The sequence below is a fragment of the Gossypium raimondii genome, chromosome 7, assembly GCF_025698545.1.
Source record: "Gossypium raimondii isolate GPD5lz chromosome 7, ASM2569854v1, whole genome shotgun sequence".
NCBI lineage: Eukaryota > Viridiplantae > Streptophyta > Magnoliopsida > Malvales > Malvaceae > Gossypium > Gossypium raimondii.
The window spans coordinates 32,080,532-32,100,701 of record NC_068571.1 but is presented as its reverse complement, the minus strand read 5'-3'; the positions used below and the strand labels follow the sequence as shown (position 1 = coordinate 32,100,701).

Genomic DNA, 20,170 nt, shown 5'->3' with positions numbered 1-20,170 from the left:
ACAGCCACAAATGTAAATGTTATTCAAAGACTGACATGGACAATAGTTATCCACCTATCCTCGGATGCACTAATCATTTATCTTATTACCAACAAATCTTTGAACAACCAACTTCCTGTAACACACACACACAAAAAAAAAAAGCTAACTTTGATTGGACCTGTTGTATCATCCCCTCCCCACTCATTTCCTGCCATGTTGCCCCGTTAGCAGCCTTTGTTGCGACTTTAATCTTGCTATTGTGACAATATGTGCTGACTTCCTCCAGTAAGTTTAACTCCATTCACGGTTCAACATCCTCTCTTTAACCCTAATTTTGAAATTAACCCAGCGGACAGATATATGATATATACAAAATAAAGAAGTTAAGTGTGTTACCACTCATACAAAACTCTCGTTTCTTCCCTCTTTGTTTTGTCTAGTCTTAGAATATTTAATTAATATACTGTGTTGCTTTTTCCAAAGCAAGTTGAATTTTGATAAGGGTTCATTAGAAGTGTTGATTTAAGAAAATAATAAACGAGGAATTGGAGGCTCAGTCACACAATCCTCAACGTCCAATTGTGGAGAGATACGACTATTTGAGTCAATATAGTTTGCAAATCAAAATCTTGGTGAAAGTGTCAAGCAAAAACAAAATAAATAAACAAATATAATAAAATACATTAGCAACATTCCCTCAAATCACACACATGAGATATGATTATGACCTACACCAATGGGGTACATAAAGTCTTTTGTCTCATTGGCTTAGCTTCATTAGAATAGTCAAAAATAATCTTTGTAGATAATATTGATTTTACTTATTAAAAATATTTGTTATATTTTTTATAAACTTGAAAAGAAATATATAGAAATGTTATTATTTATAGATTTCGCATGTCATTGTTGATATTTATTTGAATTAAAATTAAATTAAAAGAATATATATATTCGACTATGTTGCAGTTGGTACTTTGAATTCTTCTTTACCAATTAAGACATAAAGGAAAAATAAAAAATTATGGTTGCAAGAGAGGGTCGTAGGAAGAAGCTACGTATGAGAGACACCTGTACTTTGAAAACAAATAAACTACGATATTAAACAAAGGCTGGGGCACGTGTCCTTATTTCAAATCAACTTTTTCAAAGTTGAACCACTAACTTCAAATAAAATGACTACGTAAGATACTTAAGCCAAGTGGCAAGTGTCCATTGGTTGACGGGTGACAGGTGAAAGATACTTGTCTCAAGGCATCCGTTCATATTGGGCAAGAATAATAGTGGGAAATACTGCTACATCAAAATGAATAAGGTTTTGGAGATTAATGTGGAGATTCAAAAATTATATAAAACGACTTGCTTTTACTCTTGAGACACCCCTGAATGTTTTTCCAAAGACATAATCAGAGATGGAATTCGATATTAACCGGTGGAACATGATTCATGTGTCTGATACTTTATGATTAAAAACAAGTCTAGATTCAGACATTATAATTTTTTAATATTAATATTTGAACGATGACATTATGGAATTAGAGATCTCTAAAACGACAAGATCATGATGTTAAATTACTAAACATGATTAAATTATGATAATAAATAATAGTTAAGCTAGCCACAATGGCTAAGAAAATGGACGGCTAGCTAGGACTCTTGATGCCGACCTCTAAGCCTTAATTTTATTTTTCATAGCTAAGGGGTAATCAAATAAAGATTCGAATGGTAATGTTTCAAGGGCAGATAAAAGGGTTATAAATACACGCACTTGGGTTGCTTATGAGCTTTATAAAGACTATATAAGCATATTCTGAAGCACACAAGTCCAAATTTGTTCCCTTTTGTTGAACACTGCTTTGTAGAACTTAAAAGCTTGTAAAGAGTGATCCTAGAAATGATGTTTGATGGGGGAGATAATTATACTCAGGAGATGATGTCGGTGACTGGAATTTCAACAACCAAAACGAAGAACAATAACAAGAGGAGGTTCAGCGATGAACAAATCAAATCGTTGGAATTGGTGTTCGAGTCCGAAACCAGGCTTGAGCCTGGGAAGAAGTTGGAGGTGGCTAAAGAGTTGGGGTTGCACCCAAGGCAGGTTGCAATCTGGTTCCAGAACAAGAGGGCTCGGTGGAAATCGAAGCAGCTTGAACAAGATTACAGCATCCTACAAGCCAATTATAACATTCTAGCTTCCAAGCTCGAAAGTTTAAAGAAAGAAAAGCAGGGCTTGGTGATTCAGGTACTACTTTCACTTTGCATTTGCATACAAAGAAAGCAATGAAAAGATTATAACATGTTAGATGTTTTTAAATCATATATAATATAACAGTTGCAGAAGCTGAACCATTTGCTTAAGAAGCCAGAAGAGGAAGGCCAGTGTTGCGAACAAGTGACATCAATGAACAGCATTGACGGAGAGTCAGATCAGGGGGAGGGTGTCAAGTCTGATTCTGAAGGGCAGCTCAGTTTATCAATGGAAAGATCGGAACACGCACTTGGAGGGTTCTCAGATGATGATAGTGGCACAAAGATAGACTGTTTTGGACTGGAAGAAAAGCTTAACTTTATAAGCATGGCGGAACCAGCTGATGGTTCTTTGACATCTTCAGAAGAGTGGCAGAGCTTTGACTCTGATGCTCTCTTTGATCGGTACAGTAGTGGTTATGAGTGGTGGGACTTTCGGTCTTGAACAAATGAAATAACAAAAAAAAGTACGGAGGAAAATGTATGAAAATAATCTTCCTTGTATAAACAACCAAGAGGAAATATAAGAGAGAATTGAACGAGGCATATATATATTTACCGTCGACTAGTTCTTGTAAATCCTCAAAAATGGGAAATTCATTGAGTTGGTTCAATTCTGAAAAATATGATCAAACCAATAAAAATTAATTTATGCTTATTCTCTTTTTAATTTTATATTAAGAAAGAAATTTGTAAACCAGAAGTGGCGGAGGAAAGATGAAGTGTTCCACAAAAACATCCACATGAGTGTAGGAGCACGTGGCCAGCGACTGATTGGTCAGACCACTGCCGAGTAAGATAAAACTGCGATTCTCCCACACGTTTTATTACAGCCCTGGCCTCAAATACAGGTGCTCAGGCCCGGATTCCTGACTTATTTTATATTTGTACCAAGTCCCATGTTTATATTTTTTTTCTAAATTTATCTATATTTTAAAAATATTAATTTAAGTCATTTTAATATATTATTTTAATATTTAATATTTTTATACATTCCCATTTATTAAAAATTTTTATATTATCGTCTTAACCTTATTTCAATATTTGTATTAAAATGATATTATATATTTAGTATATATTTTTTAATGTATTCTAAATTATATAATATACAAAAATAACATAATATAAAGTATATAAACTTAAAATGAGTTGGGTCAAGCTGGGCTCAAGCCTTGAATGTTAAAGCCTGAGCCCGACCCATATTTTAAATGAGCTTAATTTTTTTGCCCAAACTCTTTTTTGAGTCTAATATTTTTGCCCAAATCCTCTCAAATTTTAGACGAACCTTCGAACCTAAACAGATAACCCGACCCATAAATAAGTCTAATCTAAAATTATTTTTAAACAATTGATCTAATTGGTTTAGTCTATTCAAAATTTTAAAAAATTAAAAAAAATCTAATTCAACCTTATTTATGGTCTGATTTAATTTTTCCATACCAAATCTTAGATTTAACTGATTCAAAAAATCTCTTTAAATCGATATTCCCACCTCCCGATCCAACCCGCTGGTCTAGTTCAAACTCACCGATTTTCACTCCTTTAGCTTCCTCTCTAACATGTAAGAAAATCCCTCTCTATTTATTAATTTATTCCCCAATTAGCTCCCATTGCTCTCTCAACTTCTGGGTTTTTCTTTTCTGTAGTTGAAGAAATGGATTCTGGAGAACAGGTTTTTGTTTTTGAAGAAGTGGCAAAACGCAAGGAAAGGGATGATTGTTGGCTTTTGATATCTGGAAAGGTTGGTTTTCCCCTCTTCTTTTGTTGTTGATTTATATTTTATAGCTTAATTCTAGAATTTGAAAGGCTATATTGAATTGAATGTTTTCTGTATGACAATGAAATTATTAGATTCTCCCTTCCGATTTGAACTTTTACAAGTATTTCCATATATGCATATCCACGTTTTCCAATGATTACTGGTACTATTCAAATTAGTAGAAACTTAATTAAAAATGATGCTGAATCCTTTATCTGTCGAATTGCTGACATTTTCGGTGAAATCAAATTCGGGTTTTTGCTTATAAGTCCACATTAGATAATTCCATCTGAATACTACAATGAAGCCTTGTTTCATGTTCATTTAAACCTATTTTCTTTTCACCCTAACATATCAGGTGTATGATGTAACCCAATTCTTGGAGGATCATCCTGGAGGAGATGAAGTCTTGCTAGCCGCTAGTGGTAAGATGATTGTATTGTTATCTGCCAATAATTAACCGGCGGATCGTATTTCTTTATCCCGGCTTGATTCATCTTTATTCATGTTGGTACCACTATGAACTACTTGTTCCGCAGGAAAGGATGCGACACAGGATTTCGAAGATGTTGGTCACAGTGATGATGCAAGGAACATGATGAAAAAATACTACATTGGTGAGGTGGACAGCACCACTGTTCCTCCTTCAAACAAGATCAAACCACAGACGTATTCAGTGACTCAAAAAGATGACGAACCTGGCTTTCTGTTTAAGATATTACAGATCTTGGTACCCATCTTGATCTTAGGTTTGGCATTTGGTTTCCAGTTCTTGGGCAAAAAGGAAAAAAACTGAAGCTTAGATTTTCTACTTTTCCCACATTACGGTTGCTTATAAATAAGGTTGGTGAAAGCTGTCTTTGTTGTTGTTGTTGTAATATTCAATCATCTACTATTGGTTGCTAATAATAATGGCTTAGCAATCTCTTGCAATTATTCCGGACTTTGCTGTCAAATTTCTGTTGTTAATAATAAATCAAACATGAAAATACCACATTTTCAAACAATTATAATATTTAATTTAGAAATATTAATTAATTTGTAATAAGTATAAAGTTGCAATAATTACACATTTAATAATTATTATAATTTATTTTACCATTATTAGATAAAAAAGTTTAATTAAAAATAAAAGTAGTAATTATTTACAAATTGTTATAGTCAACTTTTGAATGTTAAGAAAATAAAATAAAAATCAAATAGTAAAAGGGAAGATTATGTTGAAAATAGTACAAATATTTATTATTAAAGAATTATTGATCTACAAAATATTAATATTTTAATATGGTATTTGAATTGTTAATATATTTTAATTAGATTTAACAATAGGAATAATGAATTAAAATATATTATTTAAAATTAATTAAAAATTAAATACGTAAAATCACATGTAATGCATGTGACATTAGAATTTAGTAAATATAAAAACATGAGTTTGGAAAAACTTTTAAATTAATTTTATACTAAATTAACATTCTAATAAAAATTTATTAGTATTATTATGTAATAATAAAAGTAATATTAATGAAACATGATAATATATTATGTGAAATCAATTAATTTGATTATATTTTTAAATGTTCTACTTAAAATATAACATAATATATTATTAATTAATAAAATTTTAAATTTATAAAATCATGGAATATAACTGGATAAATTACAAAAAAAAATGTTGTTATATTAAGCTTGTTCGATAATATGTTTTGATATAACAAACTAAAATATTTTTGAATAAAATTGATAAAATTATATCTTCAAATGCAGTCTAAGAGATATAATTTTGAAACTACTACTTTGAACTCTTAGAAAAACTTTTTGAATCAACCTTTAATCAAGTTAAAATGGTTTCAATCAAGTTAGAATTTTTCAATCAAAATTAAATTGTTTTAAAACAAGTCAATATAACTCCAGACCAAGAAGTATCGATAGTTTCTAAAATATCGATACCCCTCCAAAAAATCGGTACCAATTTGACATTCTGTTTCTCGAACATTTTAGCCAAGTATTGACCTAGTCTCAATATTTTTCATATGGTATCGATAAAAGTTCACTGGTATCGATATTTCTAGCTCTAACGGTCACTGAATTCTACATTAAATGCTAAAAATATCAATACCTTGTTACAAGTATTGGTACTCGTGATTGCTAGTGAATTAAATCCACTTGTTATTTCATCCCCAACGGCTCCATCCATTTCTCTAACAACCACAACGGTTGGAAATCAATTAGGGAGTATAAATATTAGCTTCCAAATGTCTTACAACAACTAAAGAAATTATCAAGCTTAAAGATCAATCAAAACAACCTTGTGCTTATAATTCTCAACAATTTTCTTTAAACACACTTGTAAGCTTTCATTGTATTCATTTAGCTCAAGTGTTTCTCTTTATAATTGAGTTTAATTTGCAAGCATTTTGATCTTGTTAGGGTTTGTTCTTAGTTTGCTTATTTGTTATTCTCTTTGAGAGGGTTTTGTTAAACCAAACTTTATTTGATAAAATGTTTTGATATAACAAATAAAGTGTTTTTGAATAAAAGTTAAAATTGAATAAAATTGACAAAATGATTTTTCGATTTGAAGTCTAAGAGATAAAATTTTAAATATTTACTTTGAACTCTTAGCAAATTTTTGAAACAACTTTAAAATCAAGTTAAAATAATTTTAACTAATTTTAACCAAGTTAAAATGATTTTAACAAATCAAACTGTTTTTCAAACAAGACAGAATTGTTCCAGGCCAAAATGTATCAATACTTTTTTGGCCAAGTATCGATAATTTTGAAATATCGATACCCTTCAAATAAACGATACCAAAATGGCATTTTGTTTTTTTTTTATAAAATCAACAAAGTATCGATACGGTATCGATACATTTTCCTAAGGTATTGATAAAAATTGTTTTGGTATCGATAGTTAAACTCCAACGGTCATTGAATTTAACATTTATTGCAATAAATATCGATACCTTCTTATTTGATATCGATACTCGCTGTTGTAGGTGTATTAAATGCTTTGATTTTCACATCCCCAACGACTCTATTAACTACCACAACAACCTCAACAGTTGGAAATCATTTAGAGGTATAAATATCAGCTTCTAAAGTTCTTACAATAACAAGAAAGCATATTCAAACAAAATCATCAATCAAACAACCTTAATTTGTGCCCAATACTTCTATAATTTTCTTGTATACACTTGTGATCCTTTACTTTCATTCCTTAGTTCAAGTGTATCATAGTTTATTTGTGCTCAATTAGCAAACACTTTGATTGTGTGAGGATTATTTCTTAGTTTCTTTCTTTGTAATTCTTTGAGAGGGTTTATCTTAAAATTCGGGTAAAAGTCTTAAGAGAGTTGTAAGGTTAAATCTTGTCCTCAAAGGTTAAATAAATTAGTGAATTTGGGAAAATCCTTAGTTGTGGAAAGCTAAGATAGTGGAGTAGGTAATTGGGGCCGAACCATTCTAATTCTTTGGGTTCATTGTTTCATTTTCTCTCTTTGCTTCCACCAAATTTTTAAAAGGGCAATTCACCTCCCCTCTTGGCAATTTCGGTTTGATTTATCGAGCTAACAGTTTTGCCTTAAACCCAAACCTTAAGGAGGTTTGTAAGGTTAAAAATTGTCCTCAAAGATTGTCAAAATTTTTAATTATGGAAAGCTAAGGTAGTGTAGCAAGCAATTGGGGTCGAACCACCATATATAGACGTGTCTCTATCTTTTTCTTAACAATCACAAAATTTTTAAAATGCCAATTCACTCCCTCTTGGTATTTTCGAGTTGATTATTCGAGCTAACAAAATCCATTTTTTTAATTAAATTGATATTAGATATGATTAATTTAAATATGATAATAATTAGTAATGTTAAAATTTAATTTTATATAATTAATAAAAATTAAATGTGTGAGATTAACATTATTTATATAAATAATATCAATATATTGATAATCTAATCTAAAATGTACAGATTTATTTATTCTTAATTTATTTGTAAAAATAAAAGAAAATAAATATATTTTATAGTTAAATTAGGTTTTTTTATAAATATTAATTACATCTAATCAAATCGATTTAATCAAATGCGTTCTCGATTCGACAAATAGTATGACTCATATTTATTTAAGAAATTAAGATGAAGAAAATCGATCAATTAGTAATTAGTACTTTGTATTATCTATGTTTCCCATATTTTAATTATATAAAATCAATAATATAATATAATATATTTATAATTATAAATATTTTCTTAGTAATGTTTTTTTATCAAATCTTGAATATAAAATTACATTAGTAATGAATTATTAATACAAAATGATTATAATTATAATTAATATGTTTAATTATCAATGTAATAGTTATTGTATCAACAATTGGTTGGAAGAAGAGGAAGTGGGCTTCTTTTCCCCGAGCATTTGAATCAAGTTCAAATCCTGAAGTCGTCTTGGTTGGGAAGGTTTTACTTAAATACCACATTCGGCCCAAACAGCACACTCTCAGACCACAAAATGGATAAAGACACTTGTAATTATACCAAAAAAAGTAATAGTTATTATCACTTAATTAGACTTTGGATTCATGTTAAATTCCACTTATTATTTTATATTAATTAGTTTTACACTTATATATCAAATAAAATTAATATTTAGCACTATACATATATGTATTAGCAAGTCATTTTCATTCAAAATAACATATAAAAAATTACTGGAAAATCATATTTTAACATTATTCAATATGTTTTGTTTCCATAAAAAGAAGTTTGATTTTATTATTATTCGAGATGTTTAGGTGTTATTATTATTCAATATTCAATACTTTTACTATTATTTAAATTTAATAATATTTACTTAATTGTGAATGTTGTGTTATTAAATATTATGTTAAAGGTAATGAAATATTAAAGTGATGGTTTTTGTAGATGAAATTTATTTTATTAAAAATTTTGATTAAGATGGTGTCAAACATAAAGTGATATCGAGAAAATATTTTTTAAATAAAATGGAAAATAATATTATTTTTGTAATTTACTTTAACCAAATAAATTTAAATAAAAAAAACTTATCATTTGAATTTTATAGGTTGAGAATGAAGGGCCAAACCGAATCTACATCTGAAAGATCGACGGATTTAAGATACAACTCTAAAGGGAAAATTTCGGGAATACTTTATTCCCTTTTTATCTTTAGGAGAAATTCCCATGGATACCAAATAGGGATGACCCGATCCGATTTTACAGACTTGGAGATTCTTCTCTAAAATTAGAACTAGACAAATCGAGTCGGATCGGGTTTAAAATAAATTTACCCCACTTATAAAATTATCTCTCTTTTTTTTTTAAATTTTTTAATTACAATTTAACCTCTTAATAATTTTAATAGGAAAGCTTTTAGGCCTTAAAAATTACATTTTGGGTTTCTATTATAATTCAATAAGTTAATATATGAGGTTTGCCTCGTTATACACATACCTGTAATAATAAAAAATTTGTTCTACCAGCTTGATTTAATAATATATTGGGAATTGACTTTAAACTAATTGATTTAATTTCTTTTATAATTAAAAATTTTGTTTGATGCAATAAAATGAAATAAGTTTGGGTCGGATCAAATCGAATCGGGGTTAGATTTTTTATAAAATTTCAAGGTCAAGGGTCGGAGTGGGTTTATTATTTTTAATGTCGGGTATGAAATTTTGGGTCGGGGTCGGGGTAGGAAAAGGAAAAAATCCGACTTGTCTCACCCCGTTGCAATCCCTAATACTAGTGGCGAATCTAGAAATATGACTTAGGGGGAAAAAAATTTTAGGAGACGAAGTTAAAGTATATATTTTTATGATAGTAAATATAATTTTGCTATTTTAATAGTCTATATTTTTATAAATTTTAGAGAATTAAATCAAAATTGTGGCTAAAGTGTAATTTTTCTATTACTAATTTAAAACTTTATAAATTATAAAGGGTTAAATGAAAAAAATTGATTTTAAGGAGGTCGGCCCCCTGCCTAATACCAAGTGTAATGAAAGGTAAAAGTTGTGTGTTAATCACATTATGGTATAAAATAGGGAGCAAATGAAACATGAGTCTAACAGCGTATAAAATTGCAATACTGGCATTTGCCAAAGAAAGTTTGAAGGATATGTCAAGGCCAATTGCAAACACAATGGTTTTATCCGCCATTATTATCACACTCCAAATTTAGCATATTTATATTCCCGTAATTCTAAACTCTAAAGGGCCTGGACTTGGATTGTCTTCAATTAGACACCTTGAAGAGTGGTATCGAAGAACCCGAACCCATCTACCCTTTCCTCACTCAAACAACTCACATATAGTATAATTTATTCTCAAAAACATTTTAAGTGTTGTAACCTAAATTAATTCAAACAAACAAAACCACTTGAAACCCCTTTAATTTGATGTTTTGCTTTCTCTCTAGCTGTTGTAGCCATTGGTGTGTTCCTTGACATGGAATCCGCCAAGGGTTGGTTTAGTGTTGAGAGCAAGGTGCACACCAGGGTCATGCTGAGTGCATGAAGAACTGTAGACAATTGAGTTATTAATCCCTTGCACATTGCTGTTAATGAATGCATTCGTAGGCATTGCCTTTGATAAGTTTCTTTTTGCCTTCATCTTGCCATCAGCTGCCTCACCTCTGCCGCTAGAAGAATTGGCCTTCTTTTGGCCCTGAAACACATTTTTATGGGGTGATTGGAATATCTTCATGAAAGCACCTTTATTATCACCAGTAATTGTTATGATCCTCATGCCCGCATCTTCAGAATCAGAAGAATACTTATTCCCACGACCTTTCTCCTTTGTCTCACCTTCCTTGAATGGTTCTTTGTGTCCATTCAGCGGACTGCTAGGCTTGCGAGTGTCACCAAATAGCCATCCCTTTGGCTTGTCAATCATCTTTTGAACGAGCACGGTCTTTTGGTCGGCCTCAGCAGGGATCTTTTTTTCACGCTCTGCTTGAGCTTTCATCTGGGAAAGTGGGAGAGTTAAAGGAGAAGTTGGTCGAGCAGTTGGCAGTTCGGTCTTCGGTGATTGAATTTGATTTTGGATTGCAGGTTTGACTGCAGTTGTTGTTGATGCTTTGGGGCTAGGCATTCGAGACGTGGTAGTCACAGGGGAGGCAGATTTTTGGGTTAGGGAACTTGTAACTGGTGTTGTAGTTGGGGCATTCTTGGCAGGAGAAATTTCCGTGGTGGTTGGCTTGGCTGGAGAAGTAGTTGACACAGTCTTCACTAGGGAACCAGACACTGAAGAAGTCTTGGCAGTAGCAGGAGCCATTGTGGAAGTTGTAGGTTTTTTATCGGCTGGCGAAGAAGGTTGAGAAGCTCTACCAACAGGGGATGTTGTAACCGAAGAAACACCACCAGCTGCTGGTGGTGAAGCAGCGGCATTCGGTTGAGTAGCTAGAGTTGGTGGAGGCCTGAATGCAGGTCCAAGAGTGGCTGGTCGTGGCGGAGCTGGAGCGGGTTCTTGGGGTGGTGACCTTGATATGGATGTCAATCGAAACCAAGGTCGAGTTGGTGCGGGTTGGTTTGACATAATGCGGACTGGTTTGAAAGATCAAAGGCTTAAATCTAAATGCACAAGAAATGATGATATAAAACGTCTAGCAGGATAGATTTATATACTAGTTTTGGTTCATGCACAAATGCCCCAAACCATAATCCACTGAGAAAGAAACGCATCCAACCAATTGCAATTGATACTGCAGATTAAGGGCAGACAAAAGTCAAATAGGAATATAATGGTGTAATTTATAAGGGGTCAAATCCGATTCTAGTAAAATATAAGTCAGATAGTCAGAGTTCCATGTTATCAACGTGCAATAAGAAATTCATTGCAGTCAAAATTTGAGCACAGGTGGGAATAAAAAGAAGTTGGTTCTTTTCAATTAGAATCCTCGGCCGATTGATCTGATTGGTCTACTGCTCATCCAGCAACAGAAATGGAAATGACTTTTAGATGCTGGAAATTCCAGAAATAGTATTAATTTATGGAAACAGCTGGAGGAATTTGCAGTGCCGATCGTGGCTCGCTTTCTCCCACAATCATAACCGTTCCTTTTTTCTTTGAATGAGGTGGGTGGCGGCTACATTGCACTTTATACATATTCTTAACCAATTTACAGATCACAAAAACTTGGTTCCATGATTCTTCATATCTCTCTCTAAGATCTTCACACCCCAAACTGTGACAGATTCTTACAAGAGAAAACTGATGCCGTTGCTGTCTGTTTCTTGCTTCTTACTTTGCCGGCTGAGATTGATTTGAAGGTTTAGTTAAATATTTTATATAAATGATTGCTTACCGTCGAAACTTGAAACATCTAATCTTATGTTTCTCTTTCTATTCCCACAGGAATTCTTAAGGTGGAACCTGGAATATTACTATTTTCATTTCTTTTAAATTTTACTTCCTGTGTTTTAATTTTCGTCCCTCCATCTGTTTTATTCTTAGGATAGTTGACTCTATAAAAAAGTAAATTAACTCTTTTTTCTTTTTTCTTTTTTCTTTTTACAATCGTGTCAATTTTGTTATTGCTATTTAAAAGTATATAAACAAGAAAATTTTTTTTTTTTGTATTGTTAAAAATAATTGAAAATTTATTAAAACTATAAACAAAAAATCTCAAAAACTCAAAAAAATGTTATTTACTCAAACTTATCCATGGATCAGGCCATGGCCCGAGTCCAAATAAAATTTCAAACTCAGAACTATTTTTTATCCAACCCAAGATATAAAACACCTTGTCTGAGCCCGACCTAAGTCGTGTCAAGCCTACCACGTTGAGCAACCTGCTTGGCGCGTGGACAAGTCTATTAATTTAATACATGAATGGCAATAAAGCCTCTTCAAACTTTGAGTTATTCATTTGGTCTATATTAAATCAAATTTGAACAAAATTTTTTATTATTTTCAATTAGATTAATTATATATCAAAAATATTTTTATGTTAATTTAATTATAAAATATATAAAGTATCAGTATAGAATCAGTTCAAATTATTTAAATATTATTTACTTCCTAACTGATAAATAATCGATTTTAATTATTTTTATACATAAATTATCTGAATTAAATTTAAATACACTGGGTAAATATTTCTTCAAAATATGCTATATAAAAATTTAAAACTTAAGTTATTGTCTTTGCAATTTACCAAAATGATGTCCTTTTATATAAATCTTTTTAATATAGTGTATTTAGAACCAAAAATATTAAAATTAATTTGAGTTGATCCAGAGTTTGTATTATTACTTAAAATTAGTTTATACCAATATTTTATATACTTAATAATTTGTTTCACAAAATATTAATTTTGATATATAATTAATCTAAATGAAAATTAAAACCTTGTTTAAATATAATTGAATATGGATTGAACAAATATCTCAAAGTTTGGAGAGATCTTATTAGCATTAATGGAATAAATTAATAGACTTGTTCATGGTCGGAAAGCTTGCTTGGCTCGGCCTAAACAAGGTTTTTTAAATCGTAACCCTGCTCGATCAAAATTTAATTTAAAATATAAAAATATTTTTAAAATTAAATTAAATTATAAAAAATATTTTAAATATTTTATTAATTTTTGAACAGTGAAATGAACTTTTGGGCAGACTAAAAGTGGGACTGGACTTTAAAAATTTTTTTGGACATTGGCCATGACCTGACATAGCCTAACCCATAGACAGGTTTAAGTAGATAAAACTTTTTTTTTTTTAATATTTGGAATGTTTTAAAATTTTCATATATTTTAAATTTGAAGAGTTCTTTTTTTATTTTTCATATTTTTTAAATATTTTTTATGAATGTTTATGTAGTTTTGAAAAGTAAGGACCAAATGGACTCAAAATTGTAAATAATAAGCATTAAAAGAATTATTTTAATTATTTTTTATAACAAATTAAGGACAAAATTGAAATAGGGACCAAAATTTTGAAATGAAGAAAATGAAAGAGAAATTAGAAGGGGAATTGGTTTGGCAGGCTAAAAGGAAAGGGTAGTGAGAGTTGAAAGGGTTTTGAGTAAAGTGAGATGTTGTGATTAATGTTGAAATGGATGGGACATGGGTTTGATTTGAAACATCAAAATTGACCTCATTTTGGGAGTCAAATGCTCTACAATTTTTGCCATCATCAACATTTTAGTTCTCATTATAAATTATATTGTAAATCATGCTTACATTTTTTCTATCACTTAATTATAAAATTAATATTGTTCTAACATCATTCAAATAACAAATAAAGGATAGAACTTAGCTATACCTTTATTTATATTCAACAATCGTAAGTAAACAAGTTAAGAATACAATCAACATTCTGAAACAGCATGATAAGAGCTTGAATTAAATTCATGTAAATTTTATTTCTTTTTTAAATGTATTATCTTGAGAATATTTTAGATTTATAAGAAAATTTAAGTTTAATCCTTTTTAGAATTATGATCAAATTGACGGACTAAATTTGTTATTACACTAATTAAAAAACTATCGCGTCATTTCACCGTTACAAAGCAGCGAACCAAATTGGATTAAAAAGACAAACACGATTAGCTAGGTCATCGTCTTGTAACGTTTTATAGTTGAATAACGAAAAGAATATTTAAACATAGTTGTATGATCTATAATGTAATTTCCCCTAAATAATAAGCTCCCTAAGATGAAAGTTACAAGATTTGTGTTTAGAGGTTGGAGCTGATTCACTCAATCTAAAATATGAATAGGTTGAAAATCGTATGTGATTGAGTTGAGGGAGGAGAGTTTATGAAAAGCTCCATAAACCTAGGTTGGAGGAGGAAGAAGAGGGAAACCCTGTCCTTGAGAATGTAGATCAAAGGGTTTTTGGTAGGACCCCAGTAATAATACCTTATTAGTAGGGTAGCGCAGCTGTAGACTTATGTGAATGTGGTAGAAATACATACTTATGTATAATAACTGTCACGTGACATAAAAATTATGGATGAATTTGTTGTGTTGTGGGTTCAACTTGATATTATTTGTAATAGCACTGAAATTTGGCTAGTAATAACATATAATGCCACGTATAATATAAATAATTATGCATCCATTATACTTAGTAAGGCACTCAAATATATAAATTACCTTTCTTGAACTGCACATCATTCTTCATCAAGGTTGAGGACAAAACTTCAATAAGAGGACAACACTTTTCATTGAAGGATTTGTTATCTCTCAAGCAGACGACACTTCGAAAATTTTTTTCAAACAAGAATTTAACCTTTCCTCAACAAAATTAATGTTGTAATCAATTAAACAATGATAATGCTTGGAAAATAAGCTTGAATACTACTGCAACTGCAGGTGGAAGCATTAGTAATGAGTATGGAAATTGGATTCATGGCTAGAGTAGAAATATTGGTATTTGCTCAGTCACACAGGCAGCATTTGATGGATGGTAAGTGATTGTGGAAAGCAATAGCTCTTAGGAGCAACTTCAGTTTAGTTACAAGTATGCCATACATACCATGAAGCTAATTTCATTAGTGAGTCAACTTCTTAATATAAGCTTGTCATGAATTTCCATAAAAAAACAAAATTTTTAATCGATTATTCTCATAAATTTTTAAAAATTCTAACCAAATACTAAAATTTTTATTGGAAGATGTTAGATATGTTGCTATATATTATAAATTTTATTATCCATATAAAATGTTGTTATATAAATAGATATGTTGGTATATATTATAGATTTTAGTATTTGTATAAAATATTATCATTTAAGTAGATATGCTGTTATAATAAGATTTTGGTAGTTATTATAAAAATGTTGTTATATATTTAGATATGTTATATATTATATAAATAGATTTCGGAACCAGTGATCTGGCATGTTGAACCCCGACATTGATCGGTATATCTAATTTTGTAACCAAATACTAAAATTCCTATTGAAATTCCAACTTTGTAACTAAATACTTTGTAATTGTGCGTAGGTGTACCCAACTTTATAACCAAATACTCATTTATATGCGAGTGTACCCAACTTTGTAACCAAACAGTAAAATTTCTACTGAAATTCAACTTTGTAACCAAATATTAAAATTCTTATTGAAAACCCAACTTTGTAACCAAATACTTTGTAAATTTTTTTAAAAAAATTGTTAATTAAAATATATAAAATTATAATGCCAAAAAATAATTTTATAATTTTTTATTTTTATATAATAAATTGTGGTATCTCTTAAAAAAATTGTTGAATAAATAGATATGTTGTTATGTATTATATAATAGATTTTGAAACCAATGATGTGGCACATTGATCTCAGGCATTAACCGATTAACACTGGCTAACATCGATTAACGTCTAGGGTCAACATGCCATCAGCTCCAAAATTTATTTATATAATATATAACAACATATCTATTTATATGACAACATTTTTATAACGAACTACGAAAATCTATAATGTATAACAACATATCTATTTATATAACAACTCTTTGAAGGGATATCAAAATCTATTTATATTTTTAAAAAAAGTTATAAAATTATTTTTTTGGCATTATAACTTTTTACAATTTTTAAGAATTTTTACAAAGTATTTGGTTATAAATTTGGGTACACTCAAACACAATTACAAAGTTAAGTTTCCAATAGAAATTTTAGTTTTCGGTTATAAAGTTGGACACAGTCACACACAATTACAAAGTATTTGGTTACAAACTTGATTTCCAATAAAAATTTAGTTTTTCGTTACAAAGTTGGATACACTCACGCACAATTACAAAGTATTCAATTACAAAATTGGGTCTCCAATAGAAACTTAGTTTTTTTGTTACAAAGTTGGGTTTCCAATATGTCAAACATTCAAAGTATAAAAATATAGATTTATCAAATTCAAAAAACATTTTAAGGTTTTTAAATTCATTACTGAACAAATTTCTAACAAATCCATAAATTTTAAAAATAATCATAAAGATTATTACACTATTTTTTTTTTGAATATCCACTAATGCTTTTATTTGATGGGAAACTTGACCCAAATACAAATGCAACAATTAAATTAACTTACAATTGTCCTACTCTAATTGGCACCCAGAACAGTGCATTGGAAAACGAAAGGCAGAAATAATTAAAGAACACAAGAAATCAAAACTTGTAAAAGGAAACAAAAGAACTTAAAACTTAACAGAAATAAAAAACCTAGGTCTGAAATCCCATTTTCCTTAACGCTGTAAACAAAATCTCATTGTGCATCAACCGCTGCAGAGACCCTTCACCCATGAAACAAATAGCTTCTGACTTTTCAATCTCCAATCCCTGTTATTTTTTGCGAGTTAATCAGACCGATCCGTCGTTACCAACTCCAGACTCGTCAATATCAGTTATCTTCCATCACCGTTGCGATTTCTGTCGCGGTTTACAAGTTCTTCCACTGCGCATGGTACCACTTCCATCCAGTATTGTGGTCCATCATACTTCCATCCTTCCAACACCAATCCATGACCCGTTTTATTGGCTTCCCTTGGTACGTGTTTGAACTGCAAACTTCTAAACTTGGAGGTTCTCCCCTTGATTTCTTGGATCAAACTTCAATGCATGATCTATCTTCAACTGCAGCGATTAGTTTCCTAATAACAGTCAACGTATCTCTCTCAACACATATGTCTTGGAAACCCATTTCTTCTGCCATAGTAACAGCCTGTAAGCACGCCTCGCCTCGGCCATTGTTGGATCTAAAATATTCTTTCATGGGTAAGTGCATGATGCCATCACCAATCCTTCTTTATTTTGTGCAATGATTCCTGAAATTGATTTGTGACAGTTTTGATTAAATGATGCATCAAAGTTAATTTTTATAACATTTCCCCTAGGTGGTTGCCATGTAACATCACGGTTTAGACCCTAGTTGGAACAGTAGTTTAGGGACCATAAATCTGAGTCAAAATAATATTTTAATATTATTTTCTATGTTTACAACATGATAGGTGATATGTATGAAAATTTTGTGTGAAATTTTATCGTTTATGTGCTTAATTTGATAAAAGGACTAAATCGTGTAAAGTGTAAATGTAGCACACTATAAGTTAAGAGTGTTTAATTGCTATAGTTTATTAAATGAAAGGTCTTTATAATGTTATTAAACCTTTTATAGTGGAATTTGGCATAAATGGGCATGTATTTGATGTTTTAAATGATAATTAAATAAGGTCATTATGGTAATTAGTAAAATAAAATATGGTTTAATAAAGTCAAAGTTGAAAATTCATTTATTCTTCCATCTTTTAACCAAAAATAAGAACAAAATTAGGGCTTGGAGAGCTTTGAATATTTCGGCACTTCAAGGTCTTGATTAAGGTATGGTTTGAGCTCAGTTTTTGATGATTTTTACGTTTTTGAGATCATTGCTTTGTGTTCTATCAAGCCCATGCCTAAATTTCTAATTTTGTTGATGATTTCATGAGATGCCATTATTGAATATATGAGTTTTATGATGTTTGATGATGAAAAATAAGTGTTGAATGATAGATGAACATGTTTTGTATAGTGATTTTTGGGGAAAATATGTTATTTAGGATTAAATTGTGAATTTTGTAAATTCAGGGGTCAAAATATGAAATAAATGAAATATACGGGCTGCTAGGGACTCACATGAAATTCGACTAAGCTTGGGTGTAATGAAATTTTGTGTAATTTGTGATTTTTGTGAATAAGGACTAAAATACAAGAAATGTGAAATTTTAGGGGTTAATGTGTAAAATACCTAAATTGTGTGTTTATGGATTTAATTGAATACATGAATGATTAATTAGTCAATTTTGATTTTATTTAGATTAAGAAAAGTGAAATATGAACTTAAATCGAGGCAAGAACAAAGACTCGATTAATCGACTCATTTTGACATTTTAGCATCCGAGGTAAGTTCGTACGATATAATTGTTATTTTAGCAATGTTTATTTGTTATGAAATGAATGGAAATGTGAATGAAAAGTACAATTATGCTCAGAAATGATTCTATGATAAATGGCACTAAGTGTGCGGGAATGTATTAACTAAGGCTAATAAAAGGCACTAAGTGTGCGAGACCGAGACAATTTCGATATAATGTGATGGCACTACGTGTGTGATATCTTTATAGATTCAGCTATATGTTGGCTAAGTTTGTGATATCATTACAATTTTGAGTATTAAATTGGCACTAAGGGTGCTAGTTCTTCGAATGTTTAAAGACTACAAATGAATTAGTGTATCGAGTTATGAAATAGTAAAGTGATAGATAAATACGTAATGGTACAGGTATGTACGAAACTTATGTCGTTGGTGATATTGTATATAACGTAGATGGGAGATTATGAGAATGAATAATGTTTATTGAGTCGGATTGAGTAGTAATATGAATGCTTGTTTACAAATTTAATGAAATGGTATGAAAGTGATTAATAGTTATGACAGAGTTTGAGTATTGATATGAATTGTATTAAGTGTTGGTTAATTGATAAATTTGCATTTAATTGTTGAATTAAATGTGTTATATTACGAACTTACTAAGCTTTATAGCTTACTGTGTGAATTTTTCTTTGTTTATAGTGTATTAAAGCTAGCTCGGATCTAAGAATCGTCAGCGACTTAATCACGCTATCGGATATCTATTTTGGTATTTTATTTTTGAAGTTGTATATATGGTATATGGCATGTATAGGCTAGTGTCTTGATGATGTATTTTGTCTTGGGACTCATGCCATGTGATGTGGCTTGATAATGATGGAAATGATGAAATGGTTTTGGTTTATGTTATGAGATGAAATAATTTATATGTGATATATATATATATATATATATAGTCATTTTGGTATGGTTGTCTTATTGGTAAAATAATGTTGTATTGATAAATGAGAAAGGGCATATCATAATATATTTAGTAGTTGATTGAATTAGGGAATTGGTATGATAGATGAGGTTGAATTGATGTGGAATAGATGTGAAAATGCTTAGTTGAATATAAGTAGAATTGGTATGTTTTGGGAGTAGGATTTGTGTATTGAAATGGTTGAGATTGATAGTATGAATTATGCATGAAATGGTCATTTTTGAGTTCCCTAAATGATGCAAATTTTGGTACCTTTTGACTGAAATAGGAAGCATGTTTTAGGTCTTGTAAACCATTTAAAAGGACACAATATGTATGAATGACTATGATATGATGATGT

General features: G+C 30.3%; 3 protein-coding genes and 1 long non-coding RNA gene across 4 annotated transcripts; 3 read left to right on the top strand and 1 right to left on the bottom strand.

Annotated features, from left to right (window-relative positions):
• Positions 1-1,706: 1,706 nt before the first annotated feature.
• On the top strand, positions 1,707-2,884 carry LOC105795702 (homeobox-leucine zipper protein ATHB-12). Its single transcript, XM_012625373.2, has 2 exons — positions 1,707-2,221; positions 2,312-2,884. The coding sequence occupies exons 1-2, from the start codon at positions 1,874-1,876 to the stop codon at positions 2,669-2,671; spliced, it is 708 nt and encodes a 235-aa protein (XP_012480827.1). The 5' UTR covers positions 1,707-1,873; the 3' UTR covers positions 2,672-2,884.
• Positions 2,885-3,639: 755 nt separating this feature from the next.
• Positions 3,640-4,921, top strand: LOC105795717 (cytochrome b5). The gene is made up of 4 exons (XM_012625385.2): positions 3,640-3,787; positions 3,873-3,967; positions 4,344-4,410; positions 4,525-4,921. Exons 2-4 carry the CDS (start codon positions 3,881-3,883, stop codon positions 4,779-4,781), a joined length of 411 nt encoding a protein of 136 aa, XP_012480839.2. The 5' UTR covers positions 3,640-3,787; positions 3,873-3,880; the 3' UTR covers positions 4,782-4,921.
• Positions 4,922-10,418: 5,497 nt separating this feature from the next.
• Positions 10,419-11,540, bottom strand: LOC105795711 (flocculation protein FLO11). The gene has a single exon (XM_012625379.2). It carries the CDS (start codon positions 11,538-11,540, stop codon positions 10,419-10,421), a length of 1,122 nt encoding a protein of 373 aa, XP_012480833.2.
• A 5,877-nt stretch (positions 11,541-17,417) lies between these two features.
• On the top strand, positions 17,418-19,781 carry LOC105795726 (uncharacterized). The gene is made up of 2 exons (XR_001134292.2): positions 17,418-17,716; positions 19,551-19,781. It is a non-coding gene; the product is annotated as an uncharacterized LOC105795726 (long non-coding RNA).
• Positions 19,782-20,170: the final 389 nt, after the last annotated feature.